Source organism: Chroicocephalus ridibundus, chromosome 10 (genome assembly GCF_963924245.1).
Source record: "Chroicocephalus ridibundus chromosome 10, bChrRid1.1, whole genome shotgun sequence".
NCBI classification, from domain to species: domain Eukaryota; kingdom Metazoa; phylum Chordata; class Aves; order Charadriiformes; family Laridae; genus Chroicocephalus; species Chroicocephalus ridibundus.
This window is the reverse complement of record NC_086293.1, coordinates 24,800,666-24,815,503: the sequence shown is the minus strand read 5'-3', so window position 1 is coordinate 24,815,503 and position 14,838 is coordinate 24,800,666. Positions and strand designations below refer to the sequence as shown.

At 36.2% G+C, this 14,838-nt stretch overlaps 1 protein-coding gene across 18 annotated transcripts in view; it reads left to right on the top strand.

Moving 5' to 3' along the window:
- CACNA1D (calcium voltage-gated channel subunit alpha1 D) overlaps positions 1-14,838 on the top strand; it is a 201,088-nt gene that overhangs the window by 81,111 nt on the left and 105,139 nt on the right. For 14 of the 18 annotated variants that reach the window (XM_063348334.1, XM_063348325.1, XM_063348328.1 and 11 more), the window contains exon 8: positions 12,102-12,205. In XM_063348334.1, the coding sequence (XP_063204404.1) occupies positions 12,102-12,205 (104 nt within the window). Of the gene's footprint in view, positions 1-11,499; positions 11,604-12,101; positions 12,206-14,838 lie in introns of all 18 variants that reach the window. The other 4 variants (XM_063348340.1, XM_063348339.1, XM_063348336.1 and 1 more) reach the window with 1 other exon arrangement.

Here is a 14,838-nt window from a genome sequence, read left to right as displayed (position 1 = left end):
GAATAATAATGGAAAAGGAAAATAACAATAATAATAATGGTAAAAGAATATACAAGACACAAGTCACACTCACTGTCTGGTGAACTGGTTGCCCAGCCAGACCCAAGTAGAGATCATGGATTCCCCCCTGCCCCAGCCAGCCCCCATTTACGTACCAAGCATGACATCTATGCTATGGAATATTCCATTGGCCATTCGGTTGTTTTGTCTATGCTCCTTCTCAGCTTCTACTGAAAGCTGGAAAAAGTCCTTGAATAATATAAACATCACTTGGCAACAACTAAAACAATATGCATTAATGACATTCCTTTCATACCAAATCTGAAAACACAGCAATCGCTGGGAAGAAAATTAACTCTATCTCAGCTGAAACCAGGACGAACCTCCACAATCTTACAACATATACACAGACAGTTGTACACAGACTTGAGATATCATTAGTACTGATTTTACAAATAAGAACGGAGGAAAAAGGACACACGGATTTTTAAAGGACCAGGGTCTCCTAAATATGCAGGTGGACATTTCTCTGCCTAACCTCATTTCAATCTAAGGACATTACATTCTTCTGTGAACTTTAAGTACCTAAATATCTGATGTGAGTGATTTGTCCAAGGTCATTCAAAAAGACTGTAACAGAATGTACCTACCATAGGTGCTGAAAATCAATGAGAATATTCTGTACTACTTGGCACTCAGCAGTAAGTCTTTGCAGCAATTAGGACCTTATAGCAAATATAATTCTAACAGTTGAAATATTAGAAAATATTTATGAGATAAGAAAACTGATTACTAGTAAAGATCACTATTAGCAAGCTGTTAAAAATGGATGAGCTCTCTCAAGAGGTATCTTACCAGAACTATACTCTAGGTTATGTTACTCACAGCAGCTGACAGTTTTAATGTTTTCAAGTTTGTCTGGCCAAGTGGGACTACTTACTAACAGCACGTCTGTTGTGGAGTATTGGATGCAATTAAGGGTGTAATATTCACTCAGTGAATGCACACTTAATTTTATGTGGTCATTTGTTGCAAATATGCTGTTGCTAAAAAATGTAACAACCGAATGTAGTCTCAGATAACATCTGTGATACTAGACTATAGAATGTGGAGATGTTTTTAAGATAATGTCACTGTAAAGTTAATTAAGATGGTAAACTGGCATTCTTTTAGGATAGAAAGAAAAAAAATAAATTGGCAAAATATAAATCTCTGCTTCCACTGTCTGTTGTCAGAGATGCAAAATTGGCTATAAACATGCAAGCCTTCAATAATGAGGAGTCTAATAATAATGGATAGCTACTTATAGGCTAATACATTGTTTCTCATAGTGTAGGTTTATTAACTCTTTGGGTTTTGCTTTCCAACTCTTCCTAATTTTCTCAAATAGACTGTATGAATGATGATGACACTTACTTTTTTTCCCTCCTGAAAGTAAAGGGAAGGTTTTCGATGATTCTTTAGAAAAAAAGACACACTTAACATCTTTCAAGGTAAAAGTATGGCCACATTTCAATATCTGATAATTCCTCCGATCGTTGGTCATGAATTTTTTCAAAGAAAATTAATGTAAAAACTTTGGGGAGTTACTATATTTAGAATATGATTGTTACAAAATATACAGAACCAATTTAAGCTGAGTGGCTCAGTATTAAACCTTTTTTGCCCTAGGAATTAGTGAGCTAGTTGATCTGATGCATCTTAAGGAAACTTTGTAGTCTCCATTGACAGCACAAGAAAAACCTATTAAAATAGAGTGCTGAATATTGTCATGATCAGACAAAATGCAAGGCATAGGAAAATTAAAAATACAAAAAATTCGAAGCTGCACGCATGAGTTATTTATTTGTCTATAATGAGTTCCTGATGTAGAAGATATTTGCAGGTACACAGATGTCAGTTTTCATTTTATTACAAACAATACTGGGATTATTAGACAGAGAAGGAAATTGACCTAGTGAAATATAATCAAAGTCAGATATTCAACTGGCTTTGGAATCTGTCTTAACTGGCTTTTGTATAATTAAATTATAGGTGTGAATTCTTTCTATCTGTAGACAAATTGTCCATTGTCAAGATGAAATTACTTGCTGAGGACAAGAGAAATGACAATTTATGTGTTTTAGTTTTACCCTTGGATTAAGCTGAGGTAGATTTAGCTATTGCTAGCTAAACATTGGAAAAGATTTTGTTTTAATTGCAAATTGTGAAAACATTAGGGGTATACCAGATTGTAATAAAAATGTCCAATGAATCTAAGGAACCCATTTTAGCTAGCGGTGCATGGGTTTTGTGGGTCGCTTTTTACTTAGGAATCTGTTGATGGTACGCAGACGGGATGAGTTTTATACAAAACATAAACAAATAACACCAAACCCATAAATATTAGAAACTGCACAAAATTCTGATTTCCATTTGGTCACTGTGTGAACAGTAAAATTAAGTATGTAGGCTTATCTCACTAGCAGGTGTAATCTGAGTGGGTGAAATACGTGCAGCGTTTTGCCTCATGTTATGTGGCATTCTGTTAGCAAGAATGACAGCTGAAAATGACAGCTTCCAGTAACGCTTACTAGCACAGCTCCTTGTCACCTGGTTAACAACAGTAAACTCAGCTTAAAAATTCTCCAAGCATCAATAGTGATTTTTCTCTTATGCGTATCTATTATAGATTGAGGGCTTGATCCTGCCACTGCTAGGCACCCTTCAGATCCTGGTGACTCACATGGACATCCTAGTGCTCACGAGTTTGCATCTGAATCCCATATGTCCTATGATTTTTTTAGAGTGTCTTCATCTGGCTACTTTTCTCTCTCTAACTTACATGTAACTTGCTGCATAGCATGTATTGCATGTTTCATCCACAAAAAACGTGACTTCTTAGTGCCAAATGCTAGACTTAACTGTAGAGGTTAAGGGTTAGCGTCCTTGTTTTGACCAGCCAGTGCAGCACATGTTCCCAAATCATATAATACGTTTGTGGCTGCACATCTGCACATCTTCTCCATTTATATCAGGACTGTGTTTATTCCCAGTCACAGTCCTTTCTGTTTGCTCTCTAGCCCGAGCTGAAGGCTTATGCTATTACTTTTGGCTCCCAGTGCAGTCCTCCCTGTTGGCAAAGTGGCAGCCTCTGCATGCCCATGTTTTTAATGCTCTGGCTCACGTTCTAAAGCTGAGAGCATAGTCGTCTTTGCCTTATTTTCAATTTATGCTAGCAAGCGCTCAAGAATTACAAAATCTGAGTCTGCATTTGCATATCTGGCTCTAGATTTTTTCCATGTCTTTCAGACATCTAGATTTATAGTCTATTAATGGCAAACATGTATTTTGTAAATTGGTTTTTATTTTTAGCCATTTCACTTGATACGTAGGAACACACATAATGAGCAGCAGTAGTTGCCAGTAAACCCCCAGTTTTCCTGTGAGTACCAGAATTACCACATTTAATTCTTCTTGTTTGGACCATAGTGAAGTTATCTTGAGTTACTACACTTGAATAGTCTACGCTGACGCTCCTGTAACTTGAATGAAAGATGGGCAGGGCCCCAGTGAAGCAAACTACTGTGTGATGGGTTGCCGGAACAGCTGATTAAATGATAGAGCAACTGTATTAGTGGCTACTGAATTTTACTAAGTCAATTTTATGGACAGACATTTGCATTACTGCCTCAAATATTAACAGCTCCTCGGTTCTCTGACACCTAGCTAGCACTGTTCAGATTGATCTTGGAGGTTTTTGAGATTGAAGCACTCAAGCTGAAATTGCTGAATAACGGTACATTGATGTCTTATATGGTTTTACCTATTAATACACCTACTGATATGTTAACAAGATATTCTCTCAAGGATTCTTGTTTAAAGTACACAATTCATTACCTGAAATGTCTAAGTAATCTAAAATACCTCTAAAACTTGCATAAAGTTTGAGGAAAGGGGTGTCAGGTTTTTTTTTCATATATCCTTTACTAATAAGTCAACTTCTTAAGACTGTGTCCTTCACTACTCTTTGATAGTAACGTATGTTATCATCAAAGAAATACTTCATTCATAATTCCTCCGCTCTTATAACAACAGAAGCATGCACCTAGACATCTGGGTTTTTTTTGCTTTAGAAATTAAGCTTTATATGCCCCAATATACTCCTTGAAGCATCTTAGAACATTTGAAGAAAATCAGTCATTTCTGTGACGCAGTCTGTTTAGGCTGCACTGCATTTTTGCATCTGTCTAGTATGCAAGCGTCTACAAAGCCATTGCATTGTTACTGGAAGTAACATATCAAGATAGAAAAGACAGTATCAATATTTCTTTGAATGTATTTCCATAACCAAGTAAAAGAGCTGTGGCTTCCCCACTAGCTTTCTGGTAGTACAAGACAACTTTCTTTATTGTGTGTAAACTAAAAGGTAGAAAATCATTACATGTTTGTTTTCTAACTGGATGAGAATTTGAAAGAATGATTATAACTCCCATATAAACCTATGCATAGAAAATAAAATAATTACAATAATAAAACAAAGCAGTCTATTGATTTTTCAGAATGTCAGTCAGATGATCAGGAACTGAGACAATCTTCTAATCCCCTCGCTTTTTAGAATGCTCCTAGTTCGAGAATCTTAAAGGACAGCCTACTCAGAAGTACAATAAGGGGATGTAGTGTACTTGAAACCAGCTGATGTGCAGCCAAAGATTTTTCCTAAGCACAAGCAAATATTTTGCAAATATACCTCACAAGAAAACCCCGTGGCTCAGGCACAAAATGTAGTATTAGTCCATAACCAAAAAGTTGCTAAGTAGGTTTGAAGTATTATAAAAACTGTCATCAGAGTGCTGAACAGTAATCTCTAAAACGTATCTTTCAAAAAACATGACCAACAGTCAAATAAGCAATAATACTAGAACTTTTTCTAGGACTTTGAATTGAATGAATAAACCAATGAGAAACTACTACTTTGAGTGATTTAAGTCCTATTTGTCACGTTGCAGCTGCAGAATGGAAGGCATGTTATTGCATCCAAACAGTACTTGTCAGCAATGAATTTCAGCTTACGCTCTGAGAGAAGTCAAAGGATGCTTGACAGCTTTTTTCCTTTTGTACAACAGCTGCAAATGTTTAGCAAACAATGTTAAAAATTGCGAGGGAATATCTTAGAAAAATCTTAGAAAATATTTATTTCTGCCTTTTTCTGTTACATACTAAGGATAGCTGAATGTTAGCATCACTCAACACCACTCACAGGTCATCTAAGGGAGACTCTTCAGTGAAAGAAGGCAGCTCATCCCCAAGGGCATTGATGTGCTGGATGCACAGTGCACCCAGCTTTTGACTACATAGCCAGAAATTTAACACATGATATCCAGCTGGAGAAAGAGTGATAGAAACTGTGGATGACAGTATTAATATATTGCATAAATCACACTTAACAGCCAGGAATTGCAGGCAGGATTTTTTGAATTTACGTGTTAATTACTTGAATCCAATTTCATTTAAAATCTAGCTTAACCCCCTCACCTTTTAGGTAATGATTTGGACTAATTTCTTTTTTATATTCTCTAAATATATATATATATATCCTCTAGATATAAAAAGCCCCGAATCAACCAATTTTAGATTGCAAAGAGAGAAGACTTAAATTGCCAATAAATTAGAAACCTCAGAAAGAGAGAAAAGAGAATGATCAAATTCAGACATGCAAACAGAGCTGCCAAGCCAAGGAATATACATATTAAAAGTTTGAATTGGCATTGAAAGGAATGATCATATAATAAGTTTTTTCAAGTGAGTGTCTTAACAGAAAGAACCCACCTGAGGGAGGATTTTAAGCTACCTCACAGGGTAGTATCTTTCCCATGAAGTGAACTTGATTTGCTTTGATAAGATACCTAGTGTCTTAGTCTTAGCTGACTGCTGGCCTGTGCTGCAGTCGAAGCATAGAACTCAATTCTTGTCGTAGATCATTGCAAATACTCAAATAACATGCTATTTCTCCCCAGAAAGCTTAAATAAAATGGATAGAAACTGGTTTAGAAGTAGGCTGGACTTCAGGGAGTACTAAGAACTCCACTAGTTGAACAGGTACAGTTTCTTCCAAAAACTTTGCCACAAGAAGCAAACAATCCTTTTAAAACCATCCAAGTTCCCAAACTGTCCCAGGATAACAGTTTAGTAGATACATTCAGATCTACCTTGAGTATTGGGGTTCGTTCATTGCTTCTACATAAACTGAGGTAATAATTCTACATCATCATTCCAAATAGTACATTCTATTATGCTTGCATGTCTTGTATCCAGCATATGGGAAATAATGAGTACATCCAATAGTATACAACGTTTTACGGTACATATATAGGTGGCATAAGTAGATATGAAAAGAAAAAAGTTTCGTATATATCATTAAAGTGGATACTATTACTCTATGCATTTTAATATGTTGTAGCTAAATATTTAAAAATAAAAACACCGTTCGTCACATTAGCTGATTCATTTCAATAGTTTTTTTAGCCCTTAGATTTGTTAACGTGTCTCGGCTTGTTTCTGTGCTGGCAATACAACAAAGTTGAGTCTGGCCAACCAGGAGAATGTCAGGGAAATCTGTGCTCTAACTCCAGCACCCAGAGGAGACTGACGATAAAATTATATGCTTTTACAAACCAGCCTGGAGGCTGCTATGCTTCAAGCACAGGCTGGTTTAAATCAGCTGTAAGTGAACTCCACTTCAGCCTAGAATATCCCAGGACACAACCTTTGAAGCTAGAAGGCTTTGAAAAGCTGTCTGGTACGCTCTGAAGTGAGAAGTGAGTAGAATAGCCTGTGATCTGAGGGTTTGGGAGCTGTACGCTACAAAGAATGCGGGATTAGTCCCATTTCACAAAATACTAATTTCTGAAGGATTTTTGCACCCATAAAGAGACTGAGTTTGTCAGTCTTAATTTTAGGATGATTACGTAGATTATAGGTAACAATAATTTAACCCACCAGTTATGTGTCTGTTGGAATGTTATGAAAGCAGGAAGGTAAAATTGAAACCAAAGGAACTAAGAAATTCAGGAAATGAAGTGAGTTTGAAACATTGTGGCAAATAATTCAAAATACATTTCATGCATGAGTACATTATATCTATAATAGTACAAATGCAGAATTAGAGGTGTTACTGCATTGCTTTATCATTATCCCCAGTTAGAGCTTGTATTAATTGATAAATACAAAGAGCTTGCAACAAATTTCAGTAAACCAGTACCAGGTGTACATAGAAGTAAGACCCTGATCTGCACTCAATTACATATGGGGATTTTACTCACAATTACCACAGATAAATGAGATGTTTTAATGGTTTATAATTGATGTTTTAGATTGGAGTGTGCCATCTGCTGCTGTGTAATACTAATGGTTTATATCTGCTGTAAATTTGACTTTCTCCCTGTTTCGCTTCAGAGTCTTGGTCTCTGATCATCTACACTTCATTGTACTCATAGTTGACTCCAACTACAGCAGAGCGAACAAGAGAATTCACTCCAAATGCCAGATGAGGCAGTTTCAGACTGTACCAAGTTTGTCCTATCAGCTCTAGATAATTCTTCAGGGTTTTGCAGACATATACTCACAAACATATGCATGTAAATACAAAGAGCCAAATATACAATGAAAATAAATTGTTCTCCACCAATTTAACTTGCATAGAGCAACTTGTCTCCAGATTGGTAGCATCAACAAATGCGACCTTTTACAAGGACTTCTGAACTGTTAGTTACTGAATCACTCATGAAAGGGATAGGAAGAGCTGCAGAGTTCAGTTCAAGGCTTTTTAAACACACAGGTCTAATCTAATACCTTTATGAAAGGAGTGAAAATGCCAGAGCATAGTCAAAAGTGGCATCTCAGGAGAATAAGCATTCTTAAACACTTAACTGAGTAGTACACCTCTACTGTTGCGGTGAAACAGAATTAAGTGATGTGAAAAATACTTTGCCTGTTGTCTCATCCATCATCTCCTCTGTACCCGGGTTGACATGATGGACAGACTAATTAGAACTGAAATCCAAACAGTAAGGCTAGATCTGGAAAAAGACACAAAGAAGGGCAAGAAGGATGCTACTTAGGGGGTGTCTTTGCAATAGGTGTTACGGATGCTAAAAGCTTAACGCACTTGAAAAGCGATGGGCCCAGTCCGTTGAGAGCCATTAAATATGACACCTCCTTTGGTATGGCACATCCCTGCCCCACAGACCATGGCAGTCTTGCAAGACTTTTTGCTGAGGATTTGAGATGTGTTTCCTGGTGTTACTTTAGCATAATTCAGGGGCTTTTATTGTTTCTTAGTTGCAACTTCCAATGCATCTGGAATTTCTGTCTTCATAACTCCTTGTTCTGCACTTGTGTGAGAAGTCAGCATTAATCCTTTCAACTGAAAATACCTTGTTTCTCAGGATGGAGATTTTCCTGTGCTTATATATTAACCAAGCTCTGCCTCAATTTATCATCAGAAAGCAAATTGACTCCTTTAATCTTTCTTTAATTGAAAGTTATGGAAAATGCCACTTGACATGCATGAAATGAGCAGCTAAGTTTTCCAAAAGGAAAGGACTTCTTTTTCTACTTTCATCTCTGGTATCAATGCAACCAGAAATATTACTTCATGAATAGAAAATACAATGCAATACTTGAATAGAGTTTAATTGTCTGTAGAATTAAATGGTAAAATTCTTGAGTAGATGCAGTTTCAGGCTGTTGCTTTTAGAAATCAGTCTGAGATTAGTGCCAAGGTGTTCTACTAGATTAAGTTCTACTAGTTAGGAATGCTTTCGAATTAGTTCAGTATCTGCCCAAATGAAAGTATTTTTTCTAGCACTGGTTAGCCGCAGTTTCCAACTTTTACATCATGGGGCATTAGTCCTAGATAGATTAGCCTGAAACATTGGGCTTAAAATCAAACTGCATAAATGATAAGGAATTTTTTTCATATGTTACGCACTATAAAGTGAATGAAGGAAATGCAAATCAGAGTTGCCTATGCTAATAGAGCCTTTATGACAGGGCATGCAAATTTCAGCTCTGCTGCTGGGTTACTAAGCACAATGCCTGGCGTCTGGAATACGTTCTGTTTGTGAGCAAAAAGAGTGTATCAAGTTGGATTGCAGTGATTCACACAGCTCTTTTTTTCTTAAAGTAAAATTGCAAATCTTTCAGGTTTTCAAAAAGATTTATAGAAGGAAATTGTTGGCATCAATGCCAGATGAATTTATGCCTTCACTCTGACCTCTGGTGACTTGCAAACAACTATTTGCTAATGGTACAGTTCAGTTAGAGGCAAAATGCATTCATGCGTCTTTGAGATTTAATCAAAACCTTCACTCTGACCAGCTGTTGTTAGAAAAACACTTTGCCTGCATCATATGAATCATCTCTATGAAGCAAACTCAATTCTAAAGTAATAAAATAATTATGAATATGCATTTTAAAAAAAACCCCAAACATTGGGTAAATTTTATTCCTAAACCTTAAGGCCGGATGCCTACAATTGAAAGAAGATGCAAAGGGCAGCATACACTGGGACACAGCAGAAATTCACTCTGGGCGATAGGGTATTTTACTAAATAGCTGAGTGTCTTCGTTGTTAAGACTTGTCAGATGTGGGGGACTTGCTCTGATGGAATGGGCATGGATGATTAAAAAAACCAAAAACCACCTACCAAAAAACAACCAACCCAAACCCACCACAAGTGATCTCCTTAGCACAGGCTCCTGACATGCTGAGTATTGCTAAAGGTATATTAGTAGAGGAGACTAAGTATAAGTAGGTCAGTTTAATGGCAGCATTATGAAAGACTTTATTTTCCATATGAATATGCTGTTACAGAATTGGACTGTGGAAACTTGGAGTCTTTTAAAATTGGAAGTAATGATCCCAGCATTTCTGAATAACTATAACCCTTCTGCATTTTAATTTCTCCAAAATATAGTTTTATTGAAATTAAAAGAAAAAAAATTTCTAAATATATATTTTGCAGTTTAAGTAATTTTAAGTTACTTCTCAGTACCTCAGTTCAATTACTAAAGCATTTTAAAACATGACACATAGATTATTTTAAAGGATGCATGAAGTTGTGTAAAATAATCTTCAAGTTTGTTTATTTTAGTTAGCATGAAGCGGCATTATTACAGATCACTGTTGAAGAAAAGTGCCTATGGGCCTTAACCTGCAAAGACTTAACGCGTGTGCTTATATCTAACCATCCATAGGGCGACCTTGCAGAAACTGAGATCATGATACATTTTTAAAAGACCGGGGAAAAATAAAATCAGTACAGTTTGAAAACCAATGGTTCCCATGTTTAATATGTTTATTCCAAAAATGATGTTAAAGATGGGAGTCAAACTTGACTATCAATAGAGCTGAAAGCCTAATCATGAATTTCGGATATGGCAAACACAACAGCATTCACAGAAGAGAAAAAATGTTTGCCCGCAGATTGGATACCATATCCAGTCTTGAATGCTCATGCAATTTTTATTGTCTGCTGAATTTTCATGGCTAAAAAGCATCTTAAGAAGAATCTAATGCAAACTTGTCAGTATAAACAAAAAAGCCAGAATAATTCCTCTCCCACAGGAGACACTTCCAAGAAGCTACAAGTCAGAATTATTTTTGTAACTTACCAAAATGTCTTTTTGCACCTCGATGCTACAAACAAAGACAATTTCCCTGCGTTTTAAAGTATCTTTTTTTTCTGAATAGGCCTTTTTAGAGTTCCATGGGTATGTTGCTTAATTCCCTCTTCTGATAGGTATAATGAGCCCACTAAGAACAGGCGATGGAAAAGGTCTTTTTGAGAAAGCTTGTGAGAGTCTATAAAGAGTGTATTTACAGCTCAGTTACTTCAACCTGACTTTAAAAAAAAAAAAAAAAAAGTAACAACTTCTTAAACTTCACTTAACTTTGATCTTGATATAATTTTTGTTCAGAAGTGTGTCTGGAATATTTCTGTGTTTCCACTATGTTTCTAAAGTTTGATTTCAGTTTTTCATTTTCTTAAAATTGTGTTCATGTTTTTACACAAAACTCATTCTCATTTATTTCTTTTTGAATTAATTTAAAATGTCTGACTGCATCCAATGGTAGGAAAAAAATACTGACATTCCATGTTACAGAAAAAAAAATAATATTGCTTGTACTGTTGACGTACATATTACTGTTTTTTAAAGGATGATTCATGTAGCTAGGATATATATGAACTAAAAATCCTAATATTTCAATATACTTTGTAAGCAAGTGAGATCTGAAATTTAGTTCACGTTCTAGATATTAGACTGGTTTAGAGTATGTATTAGAAATGGGAAGTGAATATGGCCAGTGCCTCCTTTCTTATGTTGTTGTTCTTTGAATACTGAAGGAATGTATAGAATGCTATCTCACCTGAATGATGAAATTCTCTTTTTCTCTGACTCTTCGTTGCTATTACTATAGTGATCTACTCTATAAGATCATCTTATTTCTTGCAGATGAATGATGCTATGGGATTTGAATTGCCATGGGTGTATTTTGTCAGTCTCGTCATCTTTGGGTCATTTTTCGTACTAAATCTTGTTCTTGGTGTATTGAGCGGGTAAGCATACACCTTTTTCATCATGAAGGCAGAGTCCTGAATTCAGTTGCCATGAACACACAGGTTATCTTATACAGGTGAGACTTCAGTTGTGATGATGTCTTTAATAAAGCTCTATTTCTTCCTTCTCTAATTAGAACAGAAACAGTTTTCTGTAGCTATCATAGGAATGACATACAAATACCAAAATCAGAGCTTAGACATGCCGATATTCATTCTTCATGTCCATACTTGTGGCAAAATTATAAAAGGGATGAATAATTTTCCTGCACTTATTTATCTCATTTAAATTCATCTTCTAAGGCATCACATCTACAACATAATTTGGGTAAGTAAAGAAATTGAACAAATGTTCATTGATTTTTATTTAATTTTTTTTTAAGAACTGTATAAGTCCTAAATTTTCAGTGTTGAAACCTACGTGATCTGGCAGCTGCAAAAAGGACTCTGCTGTTTAATGAATGACTGAATCATAACTTATTTCCTTACGTTTTACAGGTAAATGATGCAATAGGATGTGAATGGCCATGGATCTATTTTGTTAGTCTTATCATCCTTGGCTCATTTTTCGTACTTAACCTGGTTCTTGGTGTACTTAGTGGGTAAGCAGTTGAGTTAACATTGTGTATGCTACTGCTACTTGTAAGATGGCCTCTGCATTTACTCAAGCTTCTCAGCGATGGCTTTTTTTGCATGCACTTGAGATTCTTATGTCATCCTACCAGTGTTTGCTCTTTTGACTGAACTGTGTGATTCTAGTGCCTTTATCTGTCTGACATCACGTTCACCATGCTTGCCAAAAATATTCATTAAATGAAGCACTAATCTCCTTATTCTATAATATTTCGGCAGGGAGAAAACGTTATTTTGCACACAGAGATGGGTGGTACACCTGTACAAATATTCTCCCCTGTGATTATAGATGTGTTCTTTTCTGAAAGCCCAACTGTTGCTTTTGTTAAAGTATCCATAAAGTAAATGAAGTGTGATTTGTCTTTAGCAGTCGCATTGCAAAATATTTTTAAAGGTTGCTTCAAGATCTGTCTCGCAGAAAGGGTATGGCTAGGCTGCCTCGGCACAAAGTGTTTAGTGCTTCCCTGTTGTAGAGCTGTGTACTGCTGTGACAACCTGCACCAGCAAGCTGATAGATTTATCAATAATCAAGTATCAATTTAATATACTTGTCAGTGGGAGGCTGTCACAGCTTTTTGTTGGTTTGTGTACTCCAGACTCCAGCCAAGAACTAAAGCGATGTCAGTTTTAGCTGTATAGCGTGGTTTAAAAGTGTAGTTTATGGCAACAGTTTGCAAGATTTTCTTCTTGCGAAGCTCATTTACTGAGGTTACGACTCCAGTTCCTTTGCCATTTCCTGGTTTCTAACACACTTGAGCTTAGGAAATATGATAAAGATATTTTCTGATGGATAAATAAAAGATCCTGCTAGCATTTGAATACTAAAATAAAATTATTATAATTGTAGGTATTAGCTTTTAGTTATAAACAAACAATAATGTCCGCGCAATCTTAGGCAAGCTGTGCCACCTTTGTTAGCCAACAGAATAATTTGTCTTGGGTGGAAAGCAGCCTGATACTGTGGTTGATTGGTGTCGTCAGATTGTTGATTGTGCGCGCAGCTCTGTTCACGGCTTTGCCATGTTGTACATCGGATTCGAAAGGAGTTGTAATGCGTTATTATATTCCTGGAAATCAGGCAATCAAACTAAATTCCCAGTTGCTGATATAACAACTATGTTACAAGAGTGTTTTTATCTGATGAGTGGTTTTACAACGTGTTTTTTAAAATTGTAAGTCATTTATCTGTGATAGATTACTGTTGCACGCAGGAAAGTAGGGAAAGCATAGTTTTACCTTACTGTCAGAATCACTTTACAAAGCAGATGTTTAAAAGCAAAGAGAGAATGCTAAAAACACATTGCTGATTTTTAGATTTAGTCTCTCCTTCAAAGACCTGCCTCGAAAGTCTGATTTATGCAGTCGCATTGGCTTTGTTTTATTCAGGGACAAATGAGTAAATCAGTGCAAAACTAAGGGCCTAGCTTTTATGTCACAGGCACACTGGAGAAAAAAAACGGCAAGGGGAGGGACAGCTAAATGAGGGTAGTTCCTGTGTAATTTATTTCTTCTTTTGGTACTGTTACCTAGCGTTGCTGTGTGACTAGACATCCACTGAAGTTACTAGAGGGTTAAGTTCTCACAGTTCCTTTCCCTGGCCCTTAAGAAGGTCATATGCAGCAATTAGTTTTCTTCCTGTTGTGTGAAAGTGTCCTGTGGTAACAGTTAACTAAATATTCCCCTTTTCCCTTGCATGACTTGAATTGTTCATGGTTTCAGATTTTTATGTTTTTAAAAATAAGTTGTAGGGAAGGTAATGCTGGATTTGGTATTTTGTTGCACATGTTCATGTCTTCTACTGAAGCCTTGAAAATTTAGGGAGGCCCTCACAGCTAAGCTTTACCTTTGATTTAATACATTTAAAATACCTCGTAAGGTTTGCAACATTATGATACGTATCATATTGGTTGGAATATGGAGTTCTTTAGCTGCTGCTACAATACAGGGGAAGAGGTGTCCTCTTTCCTTGGGTTCCATTCTGCAGACAAGAAATCACCACTGGTTTCTAGGGATTGCTTGATCCCTAGAGCTCTACTGCTCTTCAGAACCCTTACTGGCTTGCCTTCCATTTCCAGCGAACAGAAATAGCAGTGCCAAGTGTGATGTGACCTCTCCCTAAGCTCATAAATTCAGTCATTCCTAAATTTGTCTTCTGCCGTAGTGTCACCTAACTGCAATGTCACTTGAGTGCTTGGGATGCTTGATGAATTATTTGAATCTGTGTTTGCCCTAAATACATGAAAGAGCCTTCCTAACACTCCAGCTTTTTATTTTTTATGCTTAAGAAAATGATACTAGTGAACTGTGACATGTGATATATAAATATCACTGATGATTGACATTCAGAGCGGAAAGAGAAAGGAAGAGAAAATATTCTTAAAAGATACATATCATACCAAACTAATGTTTGGTATGTAAGTGAAGAAAATGTCCTGGCATACTTGTTTGAAATTCCTACAAGGGCCAGTGTGGAATACTGTTACACTGATTTATTTTGATCACTAAATGCCATTTGTATATCAATAATAAATATTTTTCACATATTTTCTATTTAGAAACCTGTCTAGATTTTATGGGAAAAAATTATATAAAATCCTATGTT